The sequence below is a fragment of the Colius striatus genome, chromosome 7 (genome assembly GCF_028858725.1).
Source record: "Colius striatus isolate bColStr4 chromosome 7, bColStr4.1.hap1, whole genome shotgun sequence".
Classification (NCBI taxonomy): Eukaryota; Metazoa; Chordata; class Aves; order Coliiformes; family Coliidae; genus Colius; species Colius striatus.
The window spans coordinates 16,787,260-16,811,887 of NC_084765.1; the positions used below are offsets into that span (position 1 = coordinate 16,787,260).

Below are 24,628 nucleotides of genomic sequence, written 5' to 3' on the forward strand. Positions count from 1 at the left end.
GAATGATTTTCTGAATGGTAGTCTAGTCCAAGTTTTAAAATCAGAAATGATGTTTCAGCTGTTGGTGTTCAAGTCGATTTGTAAATAATGTGTGGGGTAAAAGCATGCCGCTCATTTGATGCTCTCAATAAGACTGCAAACAGCTGTTCTGGGAATGCTGCAGTTGGTTCAGTATCTGTTGTGGTGACTCCCTGAGACTGAATTTAACTGGAAATGGAAAGCTCTGGTAACCCATTAAAAGGTTTTTCTTCAAAAATTTCGAGTAGCTGGGAAAAAGATGTGAGATTATGGTTTGGTGCAAAAGATAGGTCAATGCTGATGAAGTCATGCGTGATTAAGTTTATATTGTACAACTTCTTTGTAGGCCCTTTCGGTCGTCAGATGGGCACCTGAAACTGGAGGATCCTGTGATGACACAGGAGTTAGAAGAAGAGTGCAATATAAAGGTTAAATATGATTAGAGAGTGAGTATGGGTGCAAATCACAGCCAAGGAGAAAGCTGGATAGGAAGGGTAAGAAACATCAGCTCCACTGGAGGCAGAAAGGTTTCCTTTGGGGATTTCCTTCTTTCATCAACTGCAGCTGAAGTGAGCGTGGTGACTATGCCAACTCAGGTGGCGGATGGCTGCCATGGATCCAGAATGGCATACTTTTACATGTGAAGATGATAGAGTTTTGCAATACAGAAATTACTTTTCAATCTGTATAATAGCAGAGAGGATGCAAAATATTTTCTTTCTTGGAGAGAGGAGAATAGTATGATAATTAGCACTGCCAAAAAATGGTTTACCATCTGTATGTGCAACGAGACTGCTCTGAGGCCTATAGTCTTGTTGAAATGTGAATTGCTTGATATTACATGCCCAAAATTGCTTTAACGTACATCTTTTTGGATATGTACCATGCAGCTGAAATCCAAGGAAAAGGAATGCATATTTATTACACTGGTGATAGCCTTTAAAAGTTGATCTATGTACTTCAAAAAGTTTTGATTCTTGAACTAGAACCAGTTTTACTGCTGTACTGTATCTCAGTGTTTTTTTGGTTTTGCTTCTAGAAATGACAGAGCAGCTGAATATTCTGTATGCTTTTATCTCTAAATTATGTGACTGGGAAGATACAGCTAGACATTTTTTGCTAATTGGTCCTTTATGTGTTTTGATTTTAAAGTAATGAGATTTACTCACAGTATAAGTGAATGTTAACATTTTTTAGTAGATAAGCTTGCTTAATCTTTTTAAGCATCTGATGATGTCAGTTGGACTGGGACACAGTGTGAAAATGGCTGATTTTGAGCTACTCAAGCTGCTGGAGTTTAAACTCTTACTCAGCAACATACTGTACTATTTGACCCTAAGCAATTTAATCCATTTTTATCTCATTTCACTGTCTAGAATTGGAGAATACTCCACATTGCAAAGATGTAAATGGCTTGGCTAACAGTGTGATAATTGACCTTTGAAAATTGTATGCTAATTAGTATATTTTTTGCTTGCATCCTGTTCACAGCACTGCAGGCAAGACTGCTTTTATTTTTGTAGCTTAGTAACTTTAGGCAAAAATACACGAACTTGGTTTAAAAATCCGAGCTAAATAAATAACAACAACAATATGAAAACGTTAGATAAACAGTAGGTATTCCAGAATATCACATAAGGACAATCTCTATTCTTAATTTGCTGTGCAGCCTTTCTTTTGCCCTCTTAGCCCATCTGTCAATAATCTAAAATTATCTTTAGGGTGGATTTAATGTTTGGCTTTTGGATTAATTCTTCAGAATCACAAATGCAAACTGAAAACTCTGGGATTGTGACCCTAAACAGTGTGCTTTATACATCCAAGGTTTGGGTTAAACCCCTATAAAAGGGTGCGTGGATAGAAGGAACAGCTTGAACAGGTGTCGAGCCTCCTCTTGAAGATAAATTCCTGACCTCTGGGATTGTCATGACTCTGTTTTGCCTGCTGCACTGGAAGGATATGGGTAAACAAAACTAGCCAGGTTAAAACTTATTACTGTAGTCCCAGTATTCCTTTTAAATCCTGGAAGAAGATGGAGTCCATGAAGAAGAGAAGCATAACACAAGTGCAATCTGAAGTAAGCTGGATACTTTGGTAGGAGAAACTTGTGGGGAAAGAGATGTGAGTGCTTATGAGGTTCTTACCCCTAAATATGCTTGAAGAAAAAAAAATATTTGACCATCATATGTGCATGTGAGAGTGTATGTGGAACTAAATTGATGATGGTTAAAGTCTTCCTGAAATATTAAAGAGTTTCAAATAAAACAGTGATACTATTTGAAAAACATTATTGTTTTGAGGCAACTCTAACTTGTCTTATGCGGTTTTGTGACTTCATTAATGTGACTGTCAGTTTCTCAAACTTAAACTTGGTTATTCAGAATTTTCAGCCAAAAACTGGTTCTTACATCTAACCTGGGTCTTTGCAGCAAGGTTAGTGTCTCCCCTTAAAATCTCCTAAGTAATGGCACAATAAAATGATAGAAATTCTGCTGGTAGTTTAGAAATTCTGCATTTAACATTGAGTGATTCACATCTTTTGCCAGGGAGGAATCATTTCATTCCTAAAATAAGTTTATTTTGCTTTATTTTCTCAGATCTATATTGCTATATCTCATAAGGTATTTAAGATAAAACTTTCTAAGCTAAACACTTTTAGGATATAGAACTGGATGGGATACATTATGTAGTTGAGGAGTTGGGGATTGCCTTGGCTTTTGTGGGCTTTCCCATTACATAAGTTGGATAGACTGCTTCTCAGTGGAAGTCTATAAAACCAGAAATGTGGCCAGGCAGCAATTTGGTTTACAATTTTGTTTTCTGACTTGAGAATGGTAGCATATAATGTGATAATCTTTCATTAGGCTTTGCCTACAGTATTACCTTGAGAGCTGAGCTCCATTTTCAACAAAAATCTTTAGAGAGTGTGTGTGCAAAGATGAGAGAACGGAGTGCAGTTATTCAGAAATGAAATGCAACTTCTCTTGTGTAAGAGGTATTGGCAAAGGCACGAGGCCGAAGCAGTGAGGTTTGAATTCAAAGCTAAGGACTTCTGAATTATGTTATTCTTTCATTTGATGCTTGGCTTTACACGAGTCACTAGTCTTTGAATCTTCTCAGTTTCTGGCTGTCCAAGTGCTTCCCAAGGTGGTATTATTGTTGTTTGACACTTCAGGAAGAGGAGATACGGATGTGGAAGACAAGCTAACCAGGAGATGTGGCAGATTCCTCATTCCTGGCCTTAAACCATTGGAGTTTTGGGAAGTCTAATAGTTACAGCTACCACCTATCTGATATTGAATGTCCAATATTCTGGCCTTACTAGAGTTTTACACCGCATTCACTGCTGGGCCTTAGGTAGTACAACAAAAATGCACAGTACAGATGGTACCCTGGGTTTCTTATTCCTTGATAATGTAGAAATACAGAAACAGCACTGAGATTTTGAATCTGTTCCCACACCGTTTCCTTTTATCTGCTGCACTTCGTAGCCATTTCCTCCTGGGTTTTTCCACTCTTAATGACTGTAACAGTCACTGAGATGACACAGGTTGCAGGGATTGAGGTTTTTTTCTGAAGTGCTAGAAGAATTTCCAAAAGTGTTATATAAATGTTAAATAATGTTTTGATGTCCTTGACTATGAGGTACAGACTGTGACTGGGATAAAGTACTCTTGCCTTTCTTTGAAGGATGTGGTTATGCCTGGGATTCATCTACAGAGACTTGCTGTTGAACGTTTAGGTTCTTTCAAAAATGCGGATAACAGCAACTGAAGTCCAATTTGGCAAGGGCTTTTGTGAGGATCACCTCAAAAGCCAGTGTTCAAATGATTCACGTTTCTGTCCTTGCCATTGACATGGATAGTACTTTCCACTCTGCACTTAATTGCAGAGAAGCTGCTTCATTATGTGCATTAATTTCGAAGTACAGAATAATCTGTAAAAATAATATATTTCTTGGTTTTGAGATAATCATTTCTCTCTGAAGGTATATCACATAAAGCATGTCTGATAAGTGACTCTACAAATGCAGGATGATAATTGGTATGATCAGAATTTATGCTGTCTGAACTTGGGACTTAAGTGCATTTCCTTACTAGTGTGTGAGAGGAGCATTCTAGATTCCTGTCAGTCCACCCCTGCAGTGGCAAGTATAGTAATGGAAGAGCTGAAGGACAGTGGGCAGGATGTGGAAGGACAAGGTCATAATTCAGTTTTAAAGGATATTTAGAGAGTGAAGGCCTGGCACTTTTATATGCGGCATGCAGTCTGTTTAATACAAGTTATACCCTCATTATCCCATTGCATTTCCTGATACCGCTTGTTTTTAATGATTTGTTCTGTATTTCACCACAATTACAGTTGTTTTTTTAGTATTTAAAGATTTTTTTCTTCCAATGTTAAAGGATCTGTATAACAGAAGTTGTACTTTTGGAATGCCAGCTTTCTGTATTGCGATCTTGGTACTGTTTCATCATTAATAAAACCAATCTAGTTTTAAATATTTTTTAAATAGAATAAAATACTTGTAGCTTTTAGCACTTTAGTGTGAGACCACTTAGCTAAATTTAAGCAAAAAATAAAAAGGAAAGAGGCAAGTCATGCAGTAGAAAAAACAAACTACTGGTTCTTTCTGCATGTTTTATAGACTTCAGGGACTCATACGTGCCTGATCGCGTGTAGTTAATTTTAGCTGAAGTCTCTTTCTCAGAAATGTCTCCCCTGTTGTCCCTCTGTGGTACTTTCAGACTTCTGGATTTTATCATTAGCTAAATTTTGCAGCAGAGACTTTTATACCAAGTGGGACTCCTTGGGTGGAGCATTTGGGAAAGTCATACAGTTGTTTCCTGTTCTTGGACTGAAGGGGCAGTGCCTGCTCTGAATTACCTGCTTGCTGCTCTTGCCAAGAACATCAATCTTCTCTTACTGTTTATTATGTTACTTTATGAGCCTTCCTTTGAGATGGACAAAGTTTTGGGGGCTGATCTGAATGAGAGTCTTCATGCTTGGCAGCTGTTTGCCACAGTTATATAAGTAACTGTTGTCCACATGGCTGGTCTCAACATGCATCTGCGTGAAGCAGGGCAACTTTCACCTCTCTGAAGAATTTATTTTGCCACAGGGCTTTGTTAACTCTGTGTAAGGGCCTCTCTTTAACACTAAAACTAATTATTAAATTCCGTCTAACAGCTTCTGGTTTTAGAATCTAGAAGTAATTTAAGATAAGTTAAAAATAATGCAGTTGAGTGCTGTGAAGCCTGATACCAAACTTGTGTTACGTTAACTGTCTTGAACAGCCCTTCCAAAGAGCAATCTGTCCCTGTTCTTTTGCTCCAAACCTGCATCCAGGAAACTGCCCAAAGAGGGGGATCAAAGCAGGCAGAGTGCCAAAGATTTGAGTTTCAGACAGTTTGGCACAGTCTGAAAGCTTGGTCTTTCCTGTACTAAGCCCTGGGCAGATGTCCATTAAGAATGATTAGGCAAAATTTATATAAAGACTTTGTAGAATGTTACATGGTTTGGTTGGGTCCTTTTCCCCACTCCCCCCTCCTTCCTCTTAGTTGAGAAGTTTTGTGTGGGTGTGTATTTTTTTCTAAATTTATAAACCCTGGCTTTTGCCCTGCTCCGGCAGAGACTGCTCACCCACCCTTTTCCGTTTCCAGGCGGATTGCTTTTCTGTTATTTCAGTTCTGTAACTTTCTCCAACACTGTCCTGTTTTGCTGCCTATGAAGTGCTTGCAATAACCCTTTCAGGGCTGGTATCGTTTTTTGCCTTGAATCAGGACTGGCTGCTGTAATCATATGGAAAGGAAATCTTCTCTTAAAAAGCAGAACAAAGACTTTTCATGTGTTACAGCTTTCTGTTTGTATATAGGGAATGCAATACGGCTTTCTTTTGTATATGGACCGTTGCAGTGGCCTCACACAGAGGTTTTTTTTTTTTTCCTTTTCAATAGTAAGCCAGTATCTTCACCCAAAAAGAGATTTCTTTATCGCTTTGAAAAATAAACCTTTTGACTCTGAAGCTGAGGCAGCATTATCTTCACATGCAGAATGAATTAGCAGAATTTCAGGAAAACATTTCTTTTCAGCTATGTCTCAAGAATCAGTTTTCTTGTTCTCCTTCTCATTTATTTTGTCATTATCTATCCAGCAATCATTGATATTGACCTATAAGCGCCTTGTTTCTCTAATATCAGCATTTAAATTAAGCCTGAATTAGCTAAGTAGTTAAGTAGAAGTGATCCTGACTGACCCACTGTCTGGTGCCCTGCATGATATATGAACTAATACAGAGTACTGTATAATCAGAAAAGTAAATGCAAATTTGTTTTTTGTAACAATTCAGTGTTTTGTTGATTACCTTGGGAATTAACTTGGCCAGCCCTTAAGTGCAAGTTATGATGCAAGACCATGGAAAACAAGGTTAAGCAATAGGTTAGTGGGTATTTTCTAGAAGAAAGTGAGCAAATTCTTCTTCTCAATAGTGGGATAAATTGGAGGGATTGGGTCAAGGTCAAGGATACCTGTATGAAATAATACCAAATGCTGTAGAAGTAACTTTAACACTTGTGAAAAAAACATGGCTCTGTAAATAGAGTACCTATGGGCACACTGTCTCCTCTCTTTCCTGACTAGATCTGGAGAATTGAGGTTGTTACTGAGTGTTTCTTTTTAGATGTAGAAAGATTTTTCATTCATATGCAAAACTCCTCTGGATGAATAATTAAGTTCTGAGTGTACTGTAAGTCTTTCCAAGTAGTAGAGGATTAGCTATTCTCTTCTGTACCCAGCTTTTTATTTAACATGTATGTTTCCTTATTAAGTGGCAATTAAATAAATAAATAAATATTTGAAACACATCTCAGTGTTGTTTTCAAAGCATGAAGTGTCTGAGAGGTGATCAAATATGATAAATAATCCATACTAATTTCTGTTACTTAAAGAACTGTACTTTTGAGCTAACATCCAGAATAACTGGGCCAAATGGTCCTGTTGAAATTCCCTTCAGAAGCAGAGCAGTAATTGAATGAATGTTTAGCCTGGGAATAAATAATCCATGCTAAAGGTTGTGGATTCTGCTTGGGGAAGGGAATAAAAAAAATGAAGTGGGCTGTAAGAATGCTTTATTTGTCAGAAGGGATCTTAAGGAGACGTACAGATGTTTTTTCCCTCCTCCTATGTGTTTTCACCACAGTAATGATGATTCAGCTTGTGTGTGCTCTCTGGAATGCATACGTGTAGGGAAGAGAGGAGAAAAAGATTTCTTTAGGTGCAACCAATTGAAAATACTGCAGGAGATAATGTGTGTAACATTTTGCCTTAATCATGGAGTTGCCTACTTCAGCAAGTTTATCCTCTTTAATTTTTGTCTACATGGAAATAAAGATTTATTTTTTTAAATCTTTGTTAACCAAATACATTTCTTTAGAAGACCTCTGTGAAGCAGGAATTCATTGTTTCTAAAGCCATTGTGTAGACAAGTAGGCTTTAGCTGTGTTTCTGTGGTAAGTCCTTTTGTCCATGATAGCATTTTGGGAACCCAGCATCAATGTGACTGGTTCTGGCTCCAATTGGACAGTTTATATTTAGTTGCTGGTTTCCTATAATAGTTTTCAGATGGAGATCTTAAAGAACACATACCCTTGTGCTGCTGTAATCCCTGAAAGATCATGGGGGAGTGAAAAAAGAGAGCAGTATTGATGTCTCTCGGCAGAAGTAGAGTTTGGAAGAAACAGCAGCTACGTACATCAAGGGAATGCTAAAATTTATTTCTAAGAAATTAAGTAGCCACTAAACCCAAAATTCCCAGAAAAAAACGTGACTGTTCACATCCAGAAAGGAACATGAAAAAGCTGTGGGAAAATCTGTTTTTAGATTACAAAAATTGCGATTCTCCAATTTACTATAGTGATTGATTGCTATAAAATAACAGTTATTGGACACTACCTTATGATGGCTTCTGTGTTCCGTGTTCCTGGTGCACTTCCGATGCAAATTAGTAGACGCTCAAAAAAGCCCCAGTATCATATATACTTTAGTTAAACTGTCAGATGCATCTTTTCAGTTGTGCATGATTTATTTCAATTAAAACTGAAGACATACGAAATCTGCTCTGAGTCTGGGTTTAAGACCTCTCCAGAAATCTTTGCATCTAAGAAGAAAAATGAATTTAAGTTTTCCTTTGATTCGGGGTTTGCAGTGCATTTAGAAATGATCTCTATATACTTTTTTTATTTATTAGCTTTTAACTATTTTTTCTTCTCTAAATTATTAACCAAATAAATTGTCTTGGTTTTCTCTGATAAGCGTCCGAGAATGTGTCTCTGCGCTGGTGGGTAGCTACATGCAGGGACTTAACTTGTAGCTCTTCTGTGGCTGTAGTGAATCTCTGCTCATTCCTGAGGCATGGTGGGACCTGACTACAGAAACTGGAATAATCAGACTCTGGTGCCAGCCAGCATGGAGGTATGATATTTCAAAGTTGATGGTTGAGAAGAACATGAAGTGTAATTGTGTATATGATAAAAGCACAGTGCTGCTGCCACTGTGGTGGTAATGTATTGGACCTATCTGCAGTCTTGGATGCAGGACTTTTTATGTGAAGGAAAAAAAATCTAAAGCATGCTGTAGCCTGGTTTGATTTAGGGTAGCTTGCCTCGTGTGATTACCCAATGCAACTTTATTTCTCCTAGATAGTAATGGGAGAAAATCCTACAAAGACAGGGGTTAGGGAGACCTGTAGAGGTCCTCTAGTCAGTCCCCACCTCTAGAGCAAGATCATCTCAAAGGCCTATGATAATGGAAACTCTGCGATCTATTCCTGTGCTTAAACAAGCAATACTAACCTGGTTTCTTTCTTGCTTCATTCAAGTCTCTCTTTGAGGGACAGATCAGGAAGAACATTGAGTTTCCTTTCTTTTACAGCAGTGTTATAAGTTCTTGGAAGGTATTACATTGTTTTGCTCCCTCTGTATTCTCATCTGTGAGAGAGAATATTCTTGGTGTTGTCTGTGCTCCAGGTCATTCTACATCTGTCTTCAACTAGAGTGCCAAGGGTTGGGTAGGCACTCCAGATGAGGCCTGATAAATCCTGAAAATTGCTTTGTGTAGTGCAGACACACAATATTTGTGCAACTTGGTCTCATTGCCTTTTATCAACAGTGCAACATTGTTGCCTTCTTCAGTCTGTATTTTATTGTAACCTTTTTTTTCCTCTCTGCATTTGATCTTTCAGTGTTGTGATTTGATAAACAGGCATACTTGATTATAGCTAACTATATGATCTCAGGCACCTAGAAAGAAATGAAGCAATTATTTTTAAGCTGTTTGTGTATGCCTGTTGTATTTTCAGATGAAAAATCTGAAAGAACAATGCGAAGATGGGATCAAGATGAAAAGTCATCTTGACAAATGTATTGTCGTTAGATACTTTGAACATTAAAATGCAGAACAATGTTGTACTCAGACGCCAGTTCTGTGGGATCCTACCCATTACTTCACTCTAAGTAGTGAATATTGAATCTTTGTCTGTCTTGCATTCAGTTTTGCCATTGTCCTAGAGTGACAGTCATTTCAACATTCATTGTTAAAAAACGTGGGTTTTTTCGTGTGATTTGCTACTTGAGTCAGTGTCCACATGCTCACAGGCAGTAAATGATCAACAATTATCTGGAATAAAGTGGGGTTTTTTTTGTGGTAGATTCACTCCTCTGGTCAAGACATTAAGCTGTGCAGCCCTTTAGTTCACAGCTCTCAGGGTATGGTAGGGTGAACAGCAAGGGAAGGAAAAAGGCCTCGTAGGAGACACTGCAATCCTGTGATTTATGCAGGGCAGCCTGCCCAGTGCTGGACTGCTAGAGGATATTTTTCTTTGCAGCATCCGAGTGTGATTTTACATCTGCCTGTTTGTAACGTTCTGCAAGGAAAATAAACCTTTTAACCACTACTTGTGTGTCCCTTTCCACATGTGTAGTTTCCAACTTGATATTAGGGGGAGAAAATACACAAAAAAGCCTCAGTATATGTTATTTGACTTTCTTGTTTTGTTGCCTTGTGCTCTGAGGATAGTGCTGAATACTTGAGTGAGAGTCACAGCCAGGCTTGTGAGAAGGAGGGAATAGATCTGAAGCTGCTTTCAGTCTAATTGGAAGAAGAGTAGCTCACCAATAAAATGCAGCTTTCATTCTTGCACATGCAGGAAGTGGTTGAAGTATTTTATGAAAAACCACTTCTCCATGAATTTTTGCTACTTAATCTTGGTGGGCTCCGAGGTTTTGTCAGAGATATGTTGGGAAGGTTTTACACCTCCAGCCTCTGGTTTTTGGCTGCAGGCAGTTTCCTCTGGGCTTCCTGCTGAGTGGCTCTGGTGTCGGTTTTGTATTGTTCCTCACTGATGACTCAGAGAAACAGGAAAGAGATCCCCTGGTGAACAAAAAGCGCAGCCACCAAACAGGTGCCTGTATTCTGGTCTAGCAGAGGACAAACCACCTCATTCTGGATTTTTTCTTAAGATTCTTATCTTCAGGTATGAGACTCAAGAGGAATGGTTCCTACACACTGAATGGGTAAGAAAGCCTGCATCCTCTTTTGAATCTTCATTGCTAGAACATGTGGGAATGGAGTGACAGGGTATGTGAGATAGTGACCAAGTGTATTGTCCCAAAAAGAGTGGAGGATCACAGCACATGAAATGTGCAGCTTATTTAGCTTGTTTTCTTCTGCATTTTGTTAGATGTGCTTTTACAGCGTGTGCATTTGGAGAGGTCAGGTTACAGGTGTCTGTGTGCTAAAACGAGGCAGATCTGCTCAGTAAAATCACCAAAGCATTAGGAACTGTTCAATTTCTGAAGACATGCCTGTGTGGCAGTTTGTTTTAAACATTTGCCAGTAAACACCCCATGCTTTTGATACAAACAAGAGCTGAAGTTACTCCCTCACAGGGAATACAAATTACTTTAAATTTAGTCAGTTTTAAAAATAGTTTGAGTAGTTTCAAGTACTTAAAACTACTCTGGGTTACTTTAGTAGTTTTGTGGCTTTGCAAATACTGATTTTTTTCTTAATTTTTATTTTTTTTCTCTCGGACTGCTGTTAAATTTCTGATAGAAAATATACCACTACTGGAAAGAAGATAGCTGACTAGATAGTCCTTGTTTAAGGAATCTTTTTGTAGTAATTGAAAATACAGTATTTTCAGGTGAAGGCATTTTTTAAAAATAATTGCATTTGATTTTACTAAAGCAGATTCTTGTGTATGTTCATATGATGTAAGTTTTATTTCTCAGAGCAGCACACCTGAGGACTTGTGTCTCCATGGCGGTGTTAACTGTGTTTTAATACTTGGTAGGTGACTTGACAAATAAAGTTGTTAGGCTCGGAGTGTCATTTTACTTCACTGCTGCATTTAACCTTCTGGAGTAAATGTTGTGTAAGTGCTTCATGGTGTAGTTGACTTAGTGCAGCGTTACTGAAAAGCTCAGATATGTTTCAGAGTACAAGCGTGCAGATTGGCCCCAAACAGCCCAGTTGCTTTACATTCATGATCCACTGCGCCCTTGATTGGCAATCTCTGCACCAGAGAGGCAAATAGCAGCGTGAGCAGATGAGATAGGAAATGCTTTGGCAGTGCCATTCGGCTGGTCCACATTGTTTTTGCCTGCACTGGCTTGCAAAGTGCCACTTAGAATGGTCTTCTGCTTTGCCAACATATGTTTAAATTTTATTTTAAAAATTTCCTAAATTTGATTCACATTGTTTTTTCTAAAGGCAAAGTAGATGGATGCTAACAGCTTCTTGGCTTATCCTTAACTTTTTCAATAACTGTAATAAAAATTCCATTATCTCACTGCATACAAAACCAAATATAATTGAAAGTTATTATCTCACAGTGTTTGGTTTTAAGCTGCAAGATGAGTTTGTCACTCGGTCGGATTGAGTTTGTAGTAGATAGAAATTAAGAATATATTAGCATTAAATTTTTTTTTTTCAGTTTTTCGACTCTTTGAGAGATTATCTTAATTTAAAGACTCAAGAAATGGTGTTGAAATTTAAAAGGTAATAAACATTGCTTATATTAAAGGAGTGATTTAGATTTTAGCTATAGGAAACACAATCTTTAATTGATTTGAGGTTTTTAAAGAATGAATGCATAGTATAGAACTTCAGGGAAATATGTTGTGCAAGATCACCCTGGGAATCTGTTCTGTCTTGTTCTAACTTGCAAGATGCTGCATAATAATTTTTAGGAATTTCACTTGTTGTGGCTCAGTGCATACCTGGAATCACATTTTATGGCAAGCATTTAACATTATGGAAGTGTATTGCAGTGGGTAAAATGAATGGCACTCAAATGCTTGAATGAAAAAGAAGCTTCGACTGTGAGTTTGTGGGAGAGCCTAATGTTATCTGATTCTAGCATGCTGATGTGCTTTGCTCTATTAAACAACAGATGCTGAGGAGTGATTCTGTCTAATGAAAGAAATTCCTTTTATGTTTATCTCTTGCCTAAATGGTTTAATAATGCAAGGTAATGGAAAAAGAGCTTCAAGTATGTTTTCCTGTTTAGCCTAAGCTTTTGGCATGTCAGCAGAAATGCTTGTTTTGATCTTTAAGGGTTTTTGTTTGGGACAGCATGTTCCACTTGTTAGGTGGAGCAGCACCCTGTTGCACAGGTCAATTGAGGAGAGGGGAGCTCATGGGGGTGGAATGTTGTAGGGTGAATACAAATGCTACTATAGCAGGTACCCACTCATGTCAGGGACAGAGTACCATGGGGTTGCTCTTTACAGTGCAGTGCATGAAAACTGAAGGGGAAAAAAAAACGGTGCTTTGTATAGCTAAATGTACTTCAAAGTAGTCAGCACATTCAGAGATGTAACTGCAGAGTATGATGATAAGCTTACTGAGTGTACTTTGAATCACACAAGGTGTTACACTCAGTGTTTAATGATGTTAAAACTTAGAGCTGTGTATCAAGAGCAATAGGATGGAATTCTTTACATTGAAGGTTGCTTTGTTTGCACCTTCTTAGTGTGTTGAATCTTTTTTTGTAAATAGGAGTTATTGAACTCTCAGTAAGTTCACATTAAGGGGTGTAACAGGATTTATGAGGGAGAACAAGGATCCTGTTTGAATGCTCAGCTTTTGAAATGGAAGCATAACTTCTTACATACTGTACCCAGATGTTCTTAAAAAGTAAATAAACCCCACTTAACTCATTAAGCTCTCACAGATTGATTTCTCAAGCTCTAGATGGTGTTTTTGGTTTAGGTGATGCTATTATCTTAGATGAAGCAACCTAAAAGGGTGATTGGACAAGCCCAACTTCTAAGAAATGGGCTGTATGAAAGCCCTTACATGTTTTACATGGAGATGCGCACTTTTCCATTTAATAGTTCTGTTTTTGACAAGGTGATAAGATAATCCCCAAAACTGCAGATATTTGATCCAGATTTCAGAAAAATCTTGAATCTTGCTTTTAAGTTTGCTTGAAAATAAGGTGCTGTAGCAAAAGCTATCACAATAATTAGTTTCTTTGGGTATGATTGGTCAGGCTCTGATTGCACTTGTAGTCTCATAAAGGGGGAAGACGACTGCAAGGATTGTTAAGACACCTGAAAACATTTTCAAGCCTGATACTGATGCGGTGAAGAAGCCAGTCAGGACTCAATAGCCAATGTGACTATTAAGCAGATATTCTTTATTGCAGCGCTGGGGAACATGAGGGATTTCTCCACCAAATGTGCCCACCTCGGCCTTTGGATTTTCAGTTTATATTTACAGCAAACATGAATATTCATCACATTTCCAGGAAAGGGCCCACCCATAGTCCCATCCTCGTCCACCCAAGTTATGCCTCTGTCATGTTTCTTTTGGTGTCCTCTTGCTTCCTTCAGTGGTCATTAGGGATTGCTGTTGGATTAAGATCCAAACTTTGCTTTCAATGTATCTTTTACTCCTGGGTCCTTGGACAGGATGAAAACTGGCCTAAAAGCTCTGCCATCCCAGGTAACAGTTTTGTTTAGGGCTAGGGCAGGCCTTGTAATTATCAGTGGTATACAATGTCCAAATGTTCAAGTGTAGAACTAATGTAATAGCTTCACCATAATAATTTTGTTATGGTATATACCAGTCTTGAAACTATCAGTGCTAAGCAATAGTTATGTTACAAGAAATAGCTGTATCTTTCTAATAGCTCTGTTTGTGGCCTTACAAGACAAGCAGCTTCATAAAACTATATGTGCGATTTTCTAACTAATATTGTAAGTTTTAATAAGCAAGCTTCCATAACCTAAACTTATCTACCTATGAATCAATACCAACAAAAAGTTACCCTTGCCTAGCCTTTCTTCTGTCCCATTGTACCTCAGTTGATACAAAGTGTAAGAACTATACATATATAAACTGGAAACACGTGTAAAATCCAGAGTTTCACTTAGAAGCAGTGACTTAGAGGTCATCTTTGAGCAGGTCTCACTGAACATGGGTACATTTGTTCTTGCTTTTTTGAAGTGGATAATGGTTACATGTGTTTGTAGACACAGAAAGATCTGGTGTTAGTGAAAGTTAGGGGAGTTGGTAAATTAGGAGACCTCTCTTATCTTGCTGACACTGGGGTAGAAATCTTACCTGACAGCATCTCTTTAACAATGTTGTTAAGTCAGCTTTGCTCTTATATGCTAACCTGCAGTATGCTGATTATATTTCTTTGCATTGCAAAGCTTATTTTTATAAATGATCTCTTTTGAAGGCTATCTTGACTTGGGAGATATCCCTTTATTTGCTTGGTGCTAGGTTTACTGACAGCAAAAAGTGTACTGGCTCTGTAATAGTTTCAGCATCATTTCTTCTCTTTGCAAATGCTATTTTTTTTAATCTTCTCTTGTCCCTTTAGTGTTTGGAATTGCTTACAGTGCAAATCTTTGCACACTGATAAGGTGTCAACAGATGCATAATAAACACTATTTGTTTTCTCTTTTTCTCCTAATGACTTGAATGCAAGGCAGGGTGTAAATCCAGGTGTGCATTTCACAATATATGACCTGATGCACCCAAAACAAATACGCAGCTTGAACTTTGGTGATGTGATCTAAGCTTCCTGTGCCTTTTACAATCATCATGTATGGGCCAACACATTCCTATAACCTTTGTAGTGGTAGAGAGGAGCTGTGTCCATGCTGGTTTGTCTTCACAATGGCCATGCCCCCTGGAGGAAAGCTTTGCAGCTGTGTTAAGTAGATCCTACAACTGTAGAAGTGAAGAGCTCCTTTGGACAGCTAGGCAACTTGCTGACCTGGCTTGAAATGTCATGTATATACTGATAAACAGTCTGCTATGTAAAATTGCACGTGGATTGGGATTTCTGGCCAGTGAGCCTCATGGCTTCTCATCACTCTCTTCTGCTTATCATGGCAATTTTGACAAGGCCTTGCAGTGGACACTTGGTCTGTAATGTTTCTAAATCAGTGCCAGTTTAGAAACTTGAAAACTATTTGAAAGTAACTGTTAAAATGATCAGTGCAACTCCTGTGTAGGAGCCATCCCAAAGTCATGGTAATAGAAACAGATGAACAACATGTACAAAAAGTTATTTGTTGAAACAAATCTGTAGCACAAAGTAAAATGCTAAAAAAAATGTTGTCTTCTTGTCATTACTGTACTGAACTCTGTACTGCTGAATAATTGCTCTGTAGCATGTTTTATTGGGATGTTTTTAAGTGCCAAAAAAGTGTAGCTTGATTGTGCTTTCAGAAATCCAGCGGAGGTGAAAACTTTGAGAATACAATATTTGTAGGTCGCATCTCAGTTCCTGTGCTGCTGAGAAGCACTTGCTCAACCTTCTTGAAAAGGTTAACTTGTGATGTTAGTGTTTCAACTGAGAATTCAGATAGTTTGATGTCTCCCTTCTGCTCAGTGCTGCCCTGAGCTTTTCTGAAAATGCTCTTGGAGTTCTGCTCAGCATGGAGATGCACTTGCTTTGCATTTCTTCTTATTTGTTTATTTGTCTGTTTTTTTCCCCTTTGCATTTATCTCAGGAGTAAGTGTACATGAAGGTGATTATATATAATCAAAGGCAGAACTAACTGGTTCAAAACAAACTGAAGTTGGATGGAGACAGAATACTTAGGAATATCTTAGTGATTAATGGATGCTCAACTGACTCCCAATAAAATATTGGCCCCAAGATCTATTCCCTCTGCTGCAAGCCACTGTGTTAAACTAATGACTCTTGATTTTGAGCCAAGCATTTGAAATGGAAAAAGAATTTATTTTTGTGGTGTGCTTCCGTCTTGTGCTGACTCAAAGTAAGCCAAGGAGAAAAAGTGACATTTTATGTGGATTTTTTTCCTAAAAAAGTACAAATTGGAAAGAGCACAAGTCTGCTTCAAAAAGGTTTGTGTTTTTTTTTAATTATTGGGTTTTTTTGTTAAGTATTAAGTATTGAAACTGCAGGAAAAATAGCATTAAAGGATCTGACAAAAAGCTCATGAAAGCCTGTTGAAGTATCTCATCTGGCAGACAGAAGTAGTATGAACACCCAAATATCTTATCTGAGGAGATGCAGCTGTTTGAACTGCTTTACAGTCCTCTCAGATTACCACAATTTCTATCATGAAAAAAGGGAAAGTCTAAGGGTAGCAATACAGACTGTTACCCTTGGAAAGCACAGCACAAATTTGTCAGGTTAAGGCCAAAAATGTAGATTATCCTCTTCAGTTTTTGTTGGATTGGGAATCCATTTTTGGAGAGTCTTCTTTAGGATGCTTTATGGTGTCAAAAAATGTAAGCCAAGATGCAGTGGCAGCATTGCTGACTGAACTCTGCCTGTCTTGAGGTGATAGCACTGTCTTGGTCAGCTGTAGCCCATTGTTCCCCTTTGTGACTTAGTCGCATGTTTACTCTTCCATCTTCTGAAGCTAACTCATTTTCATTAAGTATGCCTCGGTTGCAAAGTGAGATGACTTCTCAGATGTCATTAAAATGCCACTTAATTTACTCTTTTTTGGAAGAGAAGGATTACTGCAGTATATGTAGGAATGACATTATTTCAGTAATGCATTTGCATGTAGACTCAGATCTGAGGAGGTTCTGACTATTGGGGGTATATAGAGGGAGAACAGCCTCTGAGGACAAGTAAAATGTGGCAAATGTTCTTATTCACAGATAGTGAGAGTTTCTTTTATAAAATACTTTCCCCCTGAGTCTCGCACACCACTTAACTGCATCCTGTGGTTGCCATCACATTACTGCTTGGTGACCGATGATGAGGACAGGGTTTCAGTCTCACACCTTTTCCCCACAGACAGCAAGCAGCAGAGCTGGAAAGGGCTGCTGGCTGCTCCTGACCTCTGCCATGTGCCCCTAGTGTAGGTTCTGGGTGCTGAGCTCTTCCAGCTCTTGCCTGAGTGTTGGCTCCACCGCAGGAACTGTGCAGAGGGGGTTGTAGCCTTCAGCACTGGAGGAGGAGATTGGTGATGAATACTAGATCTTGAGAGCAAAGCACTAGAGCTGACAGTAGCCTCACTGTCACTGTTGACAATAACTTACATTTACAGCAATTCCAGCACGTTTTGGCATTCCAGCTCATGTGTCCTGGGCAGTTCTGCTGCTGTCCACCTTAACATGAGAAGGTGACAGTATGTTTGTCAAGTAGAGGGAGATGGAAATATTATGCAAAATACCAAACTGCCTCTAGAATTGTAACTTTGAATCTTTTGAGTTAGCCTTCACCTTTAGGAATGAAGTTTATCACAGAATCATTTAGGTTAAAAAAGAGATTTAAGATCATTGAGTCCAACTGTTAACCTACTCTGCCATGCCACCCACTAGATCCCCAAGTGCCATGTCTACATGTCTTTTAAAGACCTCCAGGGATGGTGACTCCTGTGACAGGAATTTACAACCCTTTCTGTGAATTTGTTTTTCCTAATATCCAACCTAAACACCTCCCCTGGTGCAACTTGAGGCCATTTCCTCTTGTCCTGTCGCTTGAAACGTGGGAGAAGAGATCCTGCACCCACCTCACCACAACCTCCTGTCAGGTAGCTGCAGAGAGCAAAAAGGTCTTGTGGATATTGTTTTTGTAGCTGTTGTCCTCTATATTCAGCCTGTTCTGGTAGGATTTGTCATTACAACACAAGATTTATGATCACACGTGTTTTCTTTGGGATTTTTTTTGCATGTGTGAGTTTTCAAAATAGTTTGAGCATTTTTGTATTCATTAACAATGTATGTGCAAAGATTTAAACTGTAAGCCCTTATATGGGCAAAGTATTATAAATGTAATGCTTCTGAATAGAAAACTTCATTAGAACTCACACTGTTGAGTCGTTGTTGTATTAATAGAGCTGCATCCAAATATGGATTTGGAACTGGATCTTCTCCATAGTGAGTGCAGCACATGACTTAGAGAAAGTAAGGATTTATATTAAATATAAAATTCTTTTTTAGGGTAACCCTTGAACAGAAGGTTATTCAGATCAGTGGAGCGCACAGTGCATTATAATCTTGTAATGTAACTCTGAAACTCCAGTACTTTATGGCAGGTGATATTTTAATCAGAAAAATATTTTATCATTTTTATGTGAAAGAGTGGTTAAGAAATAAAAATCTCAGACTGTGGCATAGAAAGATGTTCATTTTAATACATACTTGTAAAGATGGCCTGATCAGTTAGTCTCCTACCCATTGGAAATACTTAAAGAATAACCTATAGGAATAAGTGTTCATTCTCATAGCTTACGGTGCAGCTAGCAGTAATTCTTCACAAGTATTTTATTAGTATCACTCTAGAATGTGCTGTTGCAGGTCTCATGTGTGTATTCTTCTCTTTTTCCTTACTGTTTTTCTCCTCCTCTAGTGTATATACTTAATTACTGGAAATGTCTCATCTCTTGATAGAAAACAATGTTGTGGCACAAATCAAGAAAACTATCGTCCTTGCTCTTATGCAGAGTCTCAGGCAGTGATAAATGCTCATATTGGGATTTGAATATTACAAAGCTGTTATTCCATTAACAACCTGGGACCAGAACAGGGAACAACAAAACACTTCAGACACTTAACTTTGCTTTTTTTCCTTTTTTTTTTTTTTTTTTTTTGGTACCTCTCTCCAAGTAAACTGCTTTGTGGTGTATGTAGTGTGGTCAGGGCTTATAATGAAGGTACTACATATGCAGGGTAAGAAGTGCCCACTAAAACTAGCCATATAGTTTATCCATTGTACACCAGAACTATTAACATCCCAATTTATAGCTCATAAATTTTAATTAGGGGCAGTAAATCAACTGTATACTTCTACATAAGTTACTGTGAATTGCAGATTTAGTTGCCTGGTTGCCCAATGGACAGTATCACTACTTCTTCCCCCCCAAGATGCTCTGAGGACTAGAGGTTTTTAATGGAATATTGCTGTGAAAGTATAATCACAGAAAGGTAGAGGTTGGAAGAGACCTCTAAACTTCTTCTAGTCCAACCCCCCTGCTAAAGCAGGTCTGCCTAGATCAGGTCACACAGCAACACATCCAGGCGGTTTTGAAAACCCCCACAGAAGGAGACTCCACACCCTCCCTGGGCAGCCTGTGCCAGGACTCCATCACGCTTACAGTACAGAAGTTAAAGAAGTTAAATATAGCTATTTTTAAAGGGTTTTTTCAGTGAAGTCAAACTTTCCGTTAAAATAGAGTGAGAACTTGTTTCGTTCCCTTATGCACTGTCAAAACATATCTACAATAATGATGACTTAAAGATTTCTTTCCACATAACCATATTGAGGGGATTCTTGATTATGGTCTGCTCTAAAGCTGGGAAAGAAAAACAAAGCAAAACTCATTAATGATTTAAGAAAAAAATAAAATCTTCCATTCTCAAAGCTCTGTCCTGGCAACTATGCAGGATGACCCATCGCTTTGTGTAGTGCTGAGTTCTTTAACTTGCCCTATGTGGGAGAGAGCAGCAGCAATGCCACGGGATGCTGGAGATAATGAAACATCATACATTGGGAGGAAAGAGTGTTAGGCAGCTGACAGCACCATGCTGACTGTGTGTGTGTTGGATTTTATTGGCTTGGGAGCCTGACTTGCTGGCAGTTATGCAGCTACATTACTCTAAAGTGTTGAACCTATTCTTTTTTGAAGACAAGCCTTTGCTTTCACAGTCAGTTTTAATTAGGAGCATATTCCGGGTACAGTAACGTGGCAGTTTTCTGAGGGGAATTTGATCATTTTTTCATTATAATCAGATTTCATGGAGCTTGTTAGGGGATTTGTGTAATGAGTGATGGCTTGTAGAACACTCTGAAGAGGAACTACATTGACTCCCACTTAATTCAGTGCTCTGATACTAAGCAGTTAGGATGTTAGATGCTGTCTGTGAAGGAGGGTAATATGCCAAACTTGATGCGTGATGCCATCAAGCATATTTTTCAGGTAGCTTGTACACAGACAGTTTCAAACTGGCATCTCAGGATTTTTTTTTTTTTTCAGTGGGGAGCATTCCTTCCTTTCATGTTAATTTTTTCCCTCTTCCTAGTTTTTAATATGTGTTTCTGGAATATATACTATTGATAAAAAGATCTGTCCTCCCAGGCATACAAGTTAAAGTGATCAAGTGACTGATATCCCTAGAAAACTCACATATTTTTCTGTCCTAATTAATTATTTTTTTTCTCTTGAGCTAAAGACAGTATGACTATGAGCTTATGGTCTCTGAAGTGGAGGTATAGAACTTTTTATGCTCTCTGGAGAGCTATATTCTGTACTTGAAACAGTATAGTCTCATTTATAAAATAAGGATAAAAATGTCTAGCCACTTTATAAGGAGCTTAAGAACTAACTACTTGTACAGTTATTAAAAAAGGCATATTTCTTTGCATTTATTGCCTTTATGTAAATGTAAATAAAGACTGTTCAAGGGTCTAACTACCTAAAAACTCAGATAAAAATAACTGATTTTTACATTTATGGGTAAGTCTGTGTGAAATGGAAATATATTTGAAAACAGCAGCACCAGGGTGAGTAAACATTAGTAAGCGCAGCCATCCTGTCGTTTACCTTGGGATAATTACTGGTCCGCATTTGAAGAACAAATCTTCATGTTGCCAAACTCCACCTTTTTCCTGGCCAGTCTGTATGTGGGCGAGTCTTTATAAGAATCTATTTCCTGTTTCCCAGACAAGGGAGGGGAAAAATGTGTTTTCTCCTTGTTCTGCAAAACAAAAGACAGTCAGTGACTGCATACCCATGTCAGCTGCCAGCCCAAAAGTGAGCTGAAGTCTACAGCCAGTTCCTTAGTTCGACCCTTGGAATAACGTCACTTGAAGTTTTATGAGAGAGAAACTGGCCTAAATAAAGGTGATAACAAGAGGTGGACGTGTGGTTTTTATTATGTCACTTTATCCCATCTTTGAAGTATAGGAAAGTTGCTAGTATCTTTCCCCTTTCCTTGCAGAATTTCTTCCCAAACCCCTTGTAATGGGTTAGTTTTTGTCACAGCTTCGAAGAATGAGTTTTGCGAGGAGAGAGGATACAGTGGCAGGGAGGGAACCCATGCTTAAACTGCTTAAAATGTAATTGCAGCTCTTTAGAAGTGCAATACTAATGGATTTGAAACAATGGTAAAAATGTACAGGATAGGAACAATAAAATGATTTTTCTTTTGTCTTGGAAGGCTATCAGTGTAGGGGTGGCAGTTATGCTTCTCCAGGACCAAGTCTATTAGTTTAGTTTTGACAGCTATTCCAATTGTGAGACACATTAAGTAAACAAGAGTAGCCCTAGCCTTAAATTTGGAACATGATTCCTATTCGTGCATCCTAATTTAAAATAAAAAAAAATTTTTCCTTTCATTGAGATGGCTTCAAACCAATTTGAGTTCATGTCCTGTTTACACTCTCCTTTTAAGGGAAAAACCAGCCATACTTTTGCTTTCTGTGGGAGACTTCTGCAGTCAATGCAGTATGTGATCAATAGTGGAATTGCAATGCTCAGATACGAGTCACATAGAAGTATGTCAGTATGTCACAGAGAGGTCTGTGAATAAGTAACAGCTCTCCTATAAATGACTGAAGAACTAAAAGCAAGGCCTTGGGCTTTTCAGAAGGTAGCTGTGGAATTATCAGTTCCCTTTTCTCTGCTGTGCTCCGGAAAGGAGTTCTGCTGTGTGTAAGTGTGCTGCTTTTGCTCTCAGTGCACACTCAGACTATAGTAGTTCTGAGGGACGTTTTTTGAGAGGGAGAGAGTTTCTTGCTGTTTTGGAGAAATACAGTGGGACTGAATAAATAAATCGAGCTTTTGATACTTTACATGTATTGAAAATCTAGATGGATTAATAAGTTTTCAAATTTGCTGCCATAACACTGTCAATAGGAAGTCAAAAGTGTGAATTTTCATTTCTGTGTGCACAGGATAGTTTATAATACTCTGCTCTATAGCATGGGCAAGGATGGTAATGATGAGACAGTTTCTGTGTGACAAACTATTGCAAGACAGGTTAAATATTTTCATTGTTGAAAAATGAAAAATCCTTGAAAAATCGTTGCAGTTGGCTCCCCTTTAGGTACATTTTAGAGTTTGGCAATGCAATTTCAAAATGGATCCATCTCCAAGGATTAAAAATATATTTATAAACAAAGTATTTCTTTAAAAGCATGTTTCGTCTCATCCTTAGGAGAGTAATTCCCTGTTTGCTCAAAGTACAGGCTTCAAGATTCAGGCATAATGCTTAGGCTTAATTTTCTTTATTGTGATCACTTAGAGTGACCCTTCAAAGGGTAGTCAGAAAACAAGACTGGGAGGAGTTTCATGGCTTCTGGTACACTACAAAGGTGGTCCTTGGGCTGTTTCCTGACATATGAGTATGTGCTGAACAGTTCCACTTGGATTGCTCCTCTGCAGTCTCCAGTCTGAGTCTCCTGCTTTTCTCCAAGTATTTTCCTGTGTTCTGGAGCACTCCTGGCTTCATGCCATAGCAGTATGTCACACCATGACCTGGCTGTGCAGAACAAAGGAACAAGTACCTCTGTGTCATTTTGCTCTGTAGACAGTCTTATCACTCTCATTTATGGGAACCTTTGGAGTTCGTTGTTCTCTGCAAGTGCATATGTGGAGTTATTAGCTGTGCTGTTGAACAGCATGCTTATGCTAAGCCACTACAGTGGCAGTCATCCCGTGAAAGGAGCTCCCTGTCCCTAGCTGGGTTTCTGCTGTTTCTCTTATAAATCCAGGGACTCTAAAATTGCCTTGTGGGGAGCTGCATCACAGGGTTGAACTGACAGAAAAGGATCACTATGAAAATGCACTGTTTCCAGTTGGTTTGGGAGCAGGGAGGAATGAGTGGGAACAGTCCTCTCTGAAGAAACTAGCAGATAAGGAGGCTTAGCTGTGTCACCAAAAGATGCCCTCAAAGAGTTTCAGAAGATTCTAGTGGTATTTTGTGTTGGTAGACTACTAAAGAACACTATTAAGAGAGGGATTGATGATGCTTGTTTCTTGTCTGTATAAGCACTATTTAAATATTAATTTAGTGTAAATGGGATTTTAGAAATTAAAAAAAAAATCAGTTAGAAGTTTAGAATATCTGAATACCAGTCTAGTTTTGTTTCTCTGCTTCCATTCAGCCAATTCTTGAACAACATGGCAGCTTTTGGATTATCTAATATTTGTATTTGCACAGAGCAGATGTTTGTTGCCTTCATGGAAATGCAAGACTGTTTGTGAAAGGTTACACAAGTAGAACAAATGCCAAGCTGCAATCTGTTTCTTGTTGCCAGTCAGTATTTCTTAAGCAACAATCTGCTAACAGAAGTTGTGGTACAAAAGCAGATGTGTACAGTACAGGAGGACAATCTGGCTTCCTTTGCGTGGTGAAAGAACATGGACGTTTGAGTCTGGTTGGAAGTTGGTTATCGGGAATTAGAAATGAGGCAGTAAAGAAAGCCCCAAGGAGAGTAAGCTGCAGCTTTCACTTTTAGTAGAGGGGCAACATGCTGAAGCTGGGAAATATCTGCAAGTTCTGACTTGCATGATGACAGTCTGTGAAGCCTTAGGTTTCTTATCCATCAGGCAACCCAACAATCCTTATGTATCTCGAGTGTGTTTACAGAGAGGGGAAGGGTGGGTGGGTGGGTGGGTAATATTTTTCACTGAGTTCAGGTATGGATGGATGTATTTTTTTCTGAGTTCTGTAAGTTAAAACTACTGTTAAAGCAAGACAAAAGACAGTATTGAGGGGCAGAATTTACTTTGGGGTCTTTCATTGCTGATCAGTGAATGTTTCTTAAAAAGGCGGGGAAGAAAGTATTTGCTTTCTAAGTTGAGAGAATGAGGAAGATGCTGGAGACAGCTGATGGTAAAGTGTAACCAAGCAGCTTTCCACATTAATGGTCAAATTAGCAGATGATAAGACATATTCATTCAAGTTTTAGGCTGTATCATCTTCCCTGCTCCATTCTACACAGTCTCTTGGGTCAGATAATTTGATTAAAATCAATACTGCTCTTTGCTCAAGGGTATTCAAGGATTAGAGTGGAAGCAGCACAGTGATAAAGAGCTAACTTTGTGACATAAACATTTTTGCCATGTGCTCTCCATTTGTTTCTTACAACTTAATT

General features: G+C 38.5%; 1 protein-coding gene across 2 annotated transcripts in view; it reads left to right on the top strand.

The window, feature by feature from the left end:
* MOB2 (MOB kinase activator 2) overlaps positions 1-24,628 on the top strand; it is a 114,565-nt gene that overhangs the window by 45,387 nt on the left and 44,550 nt on the right. The window contains exon 1 of one of the 2 annotated variants that reach the window (XM_062000055.1): positions 10,479-10,586. The exons of the other annotated variant lie outside the window; for it this stretch is intronic. Within the exon in view, the coding sequence (XP_061856039.1) occupies positions 10,549-10,586 (38 nt within the window). The 5' untranslated portion in view covers positions 10,479-10,548. Of the gene's footprint in view, positions 1-10,478; positions 10,587-24,628 lie in introns of those variants that run through there. 2 annotated transcript variants of the gene reach the window in all.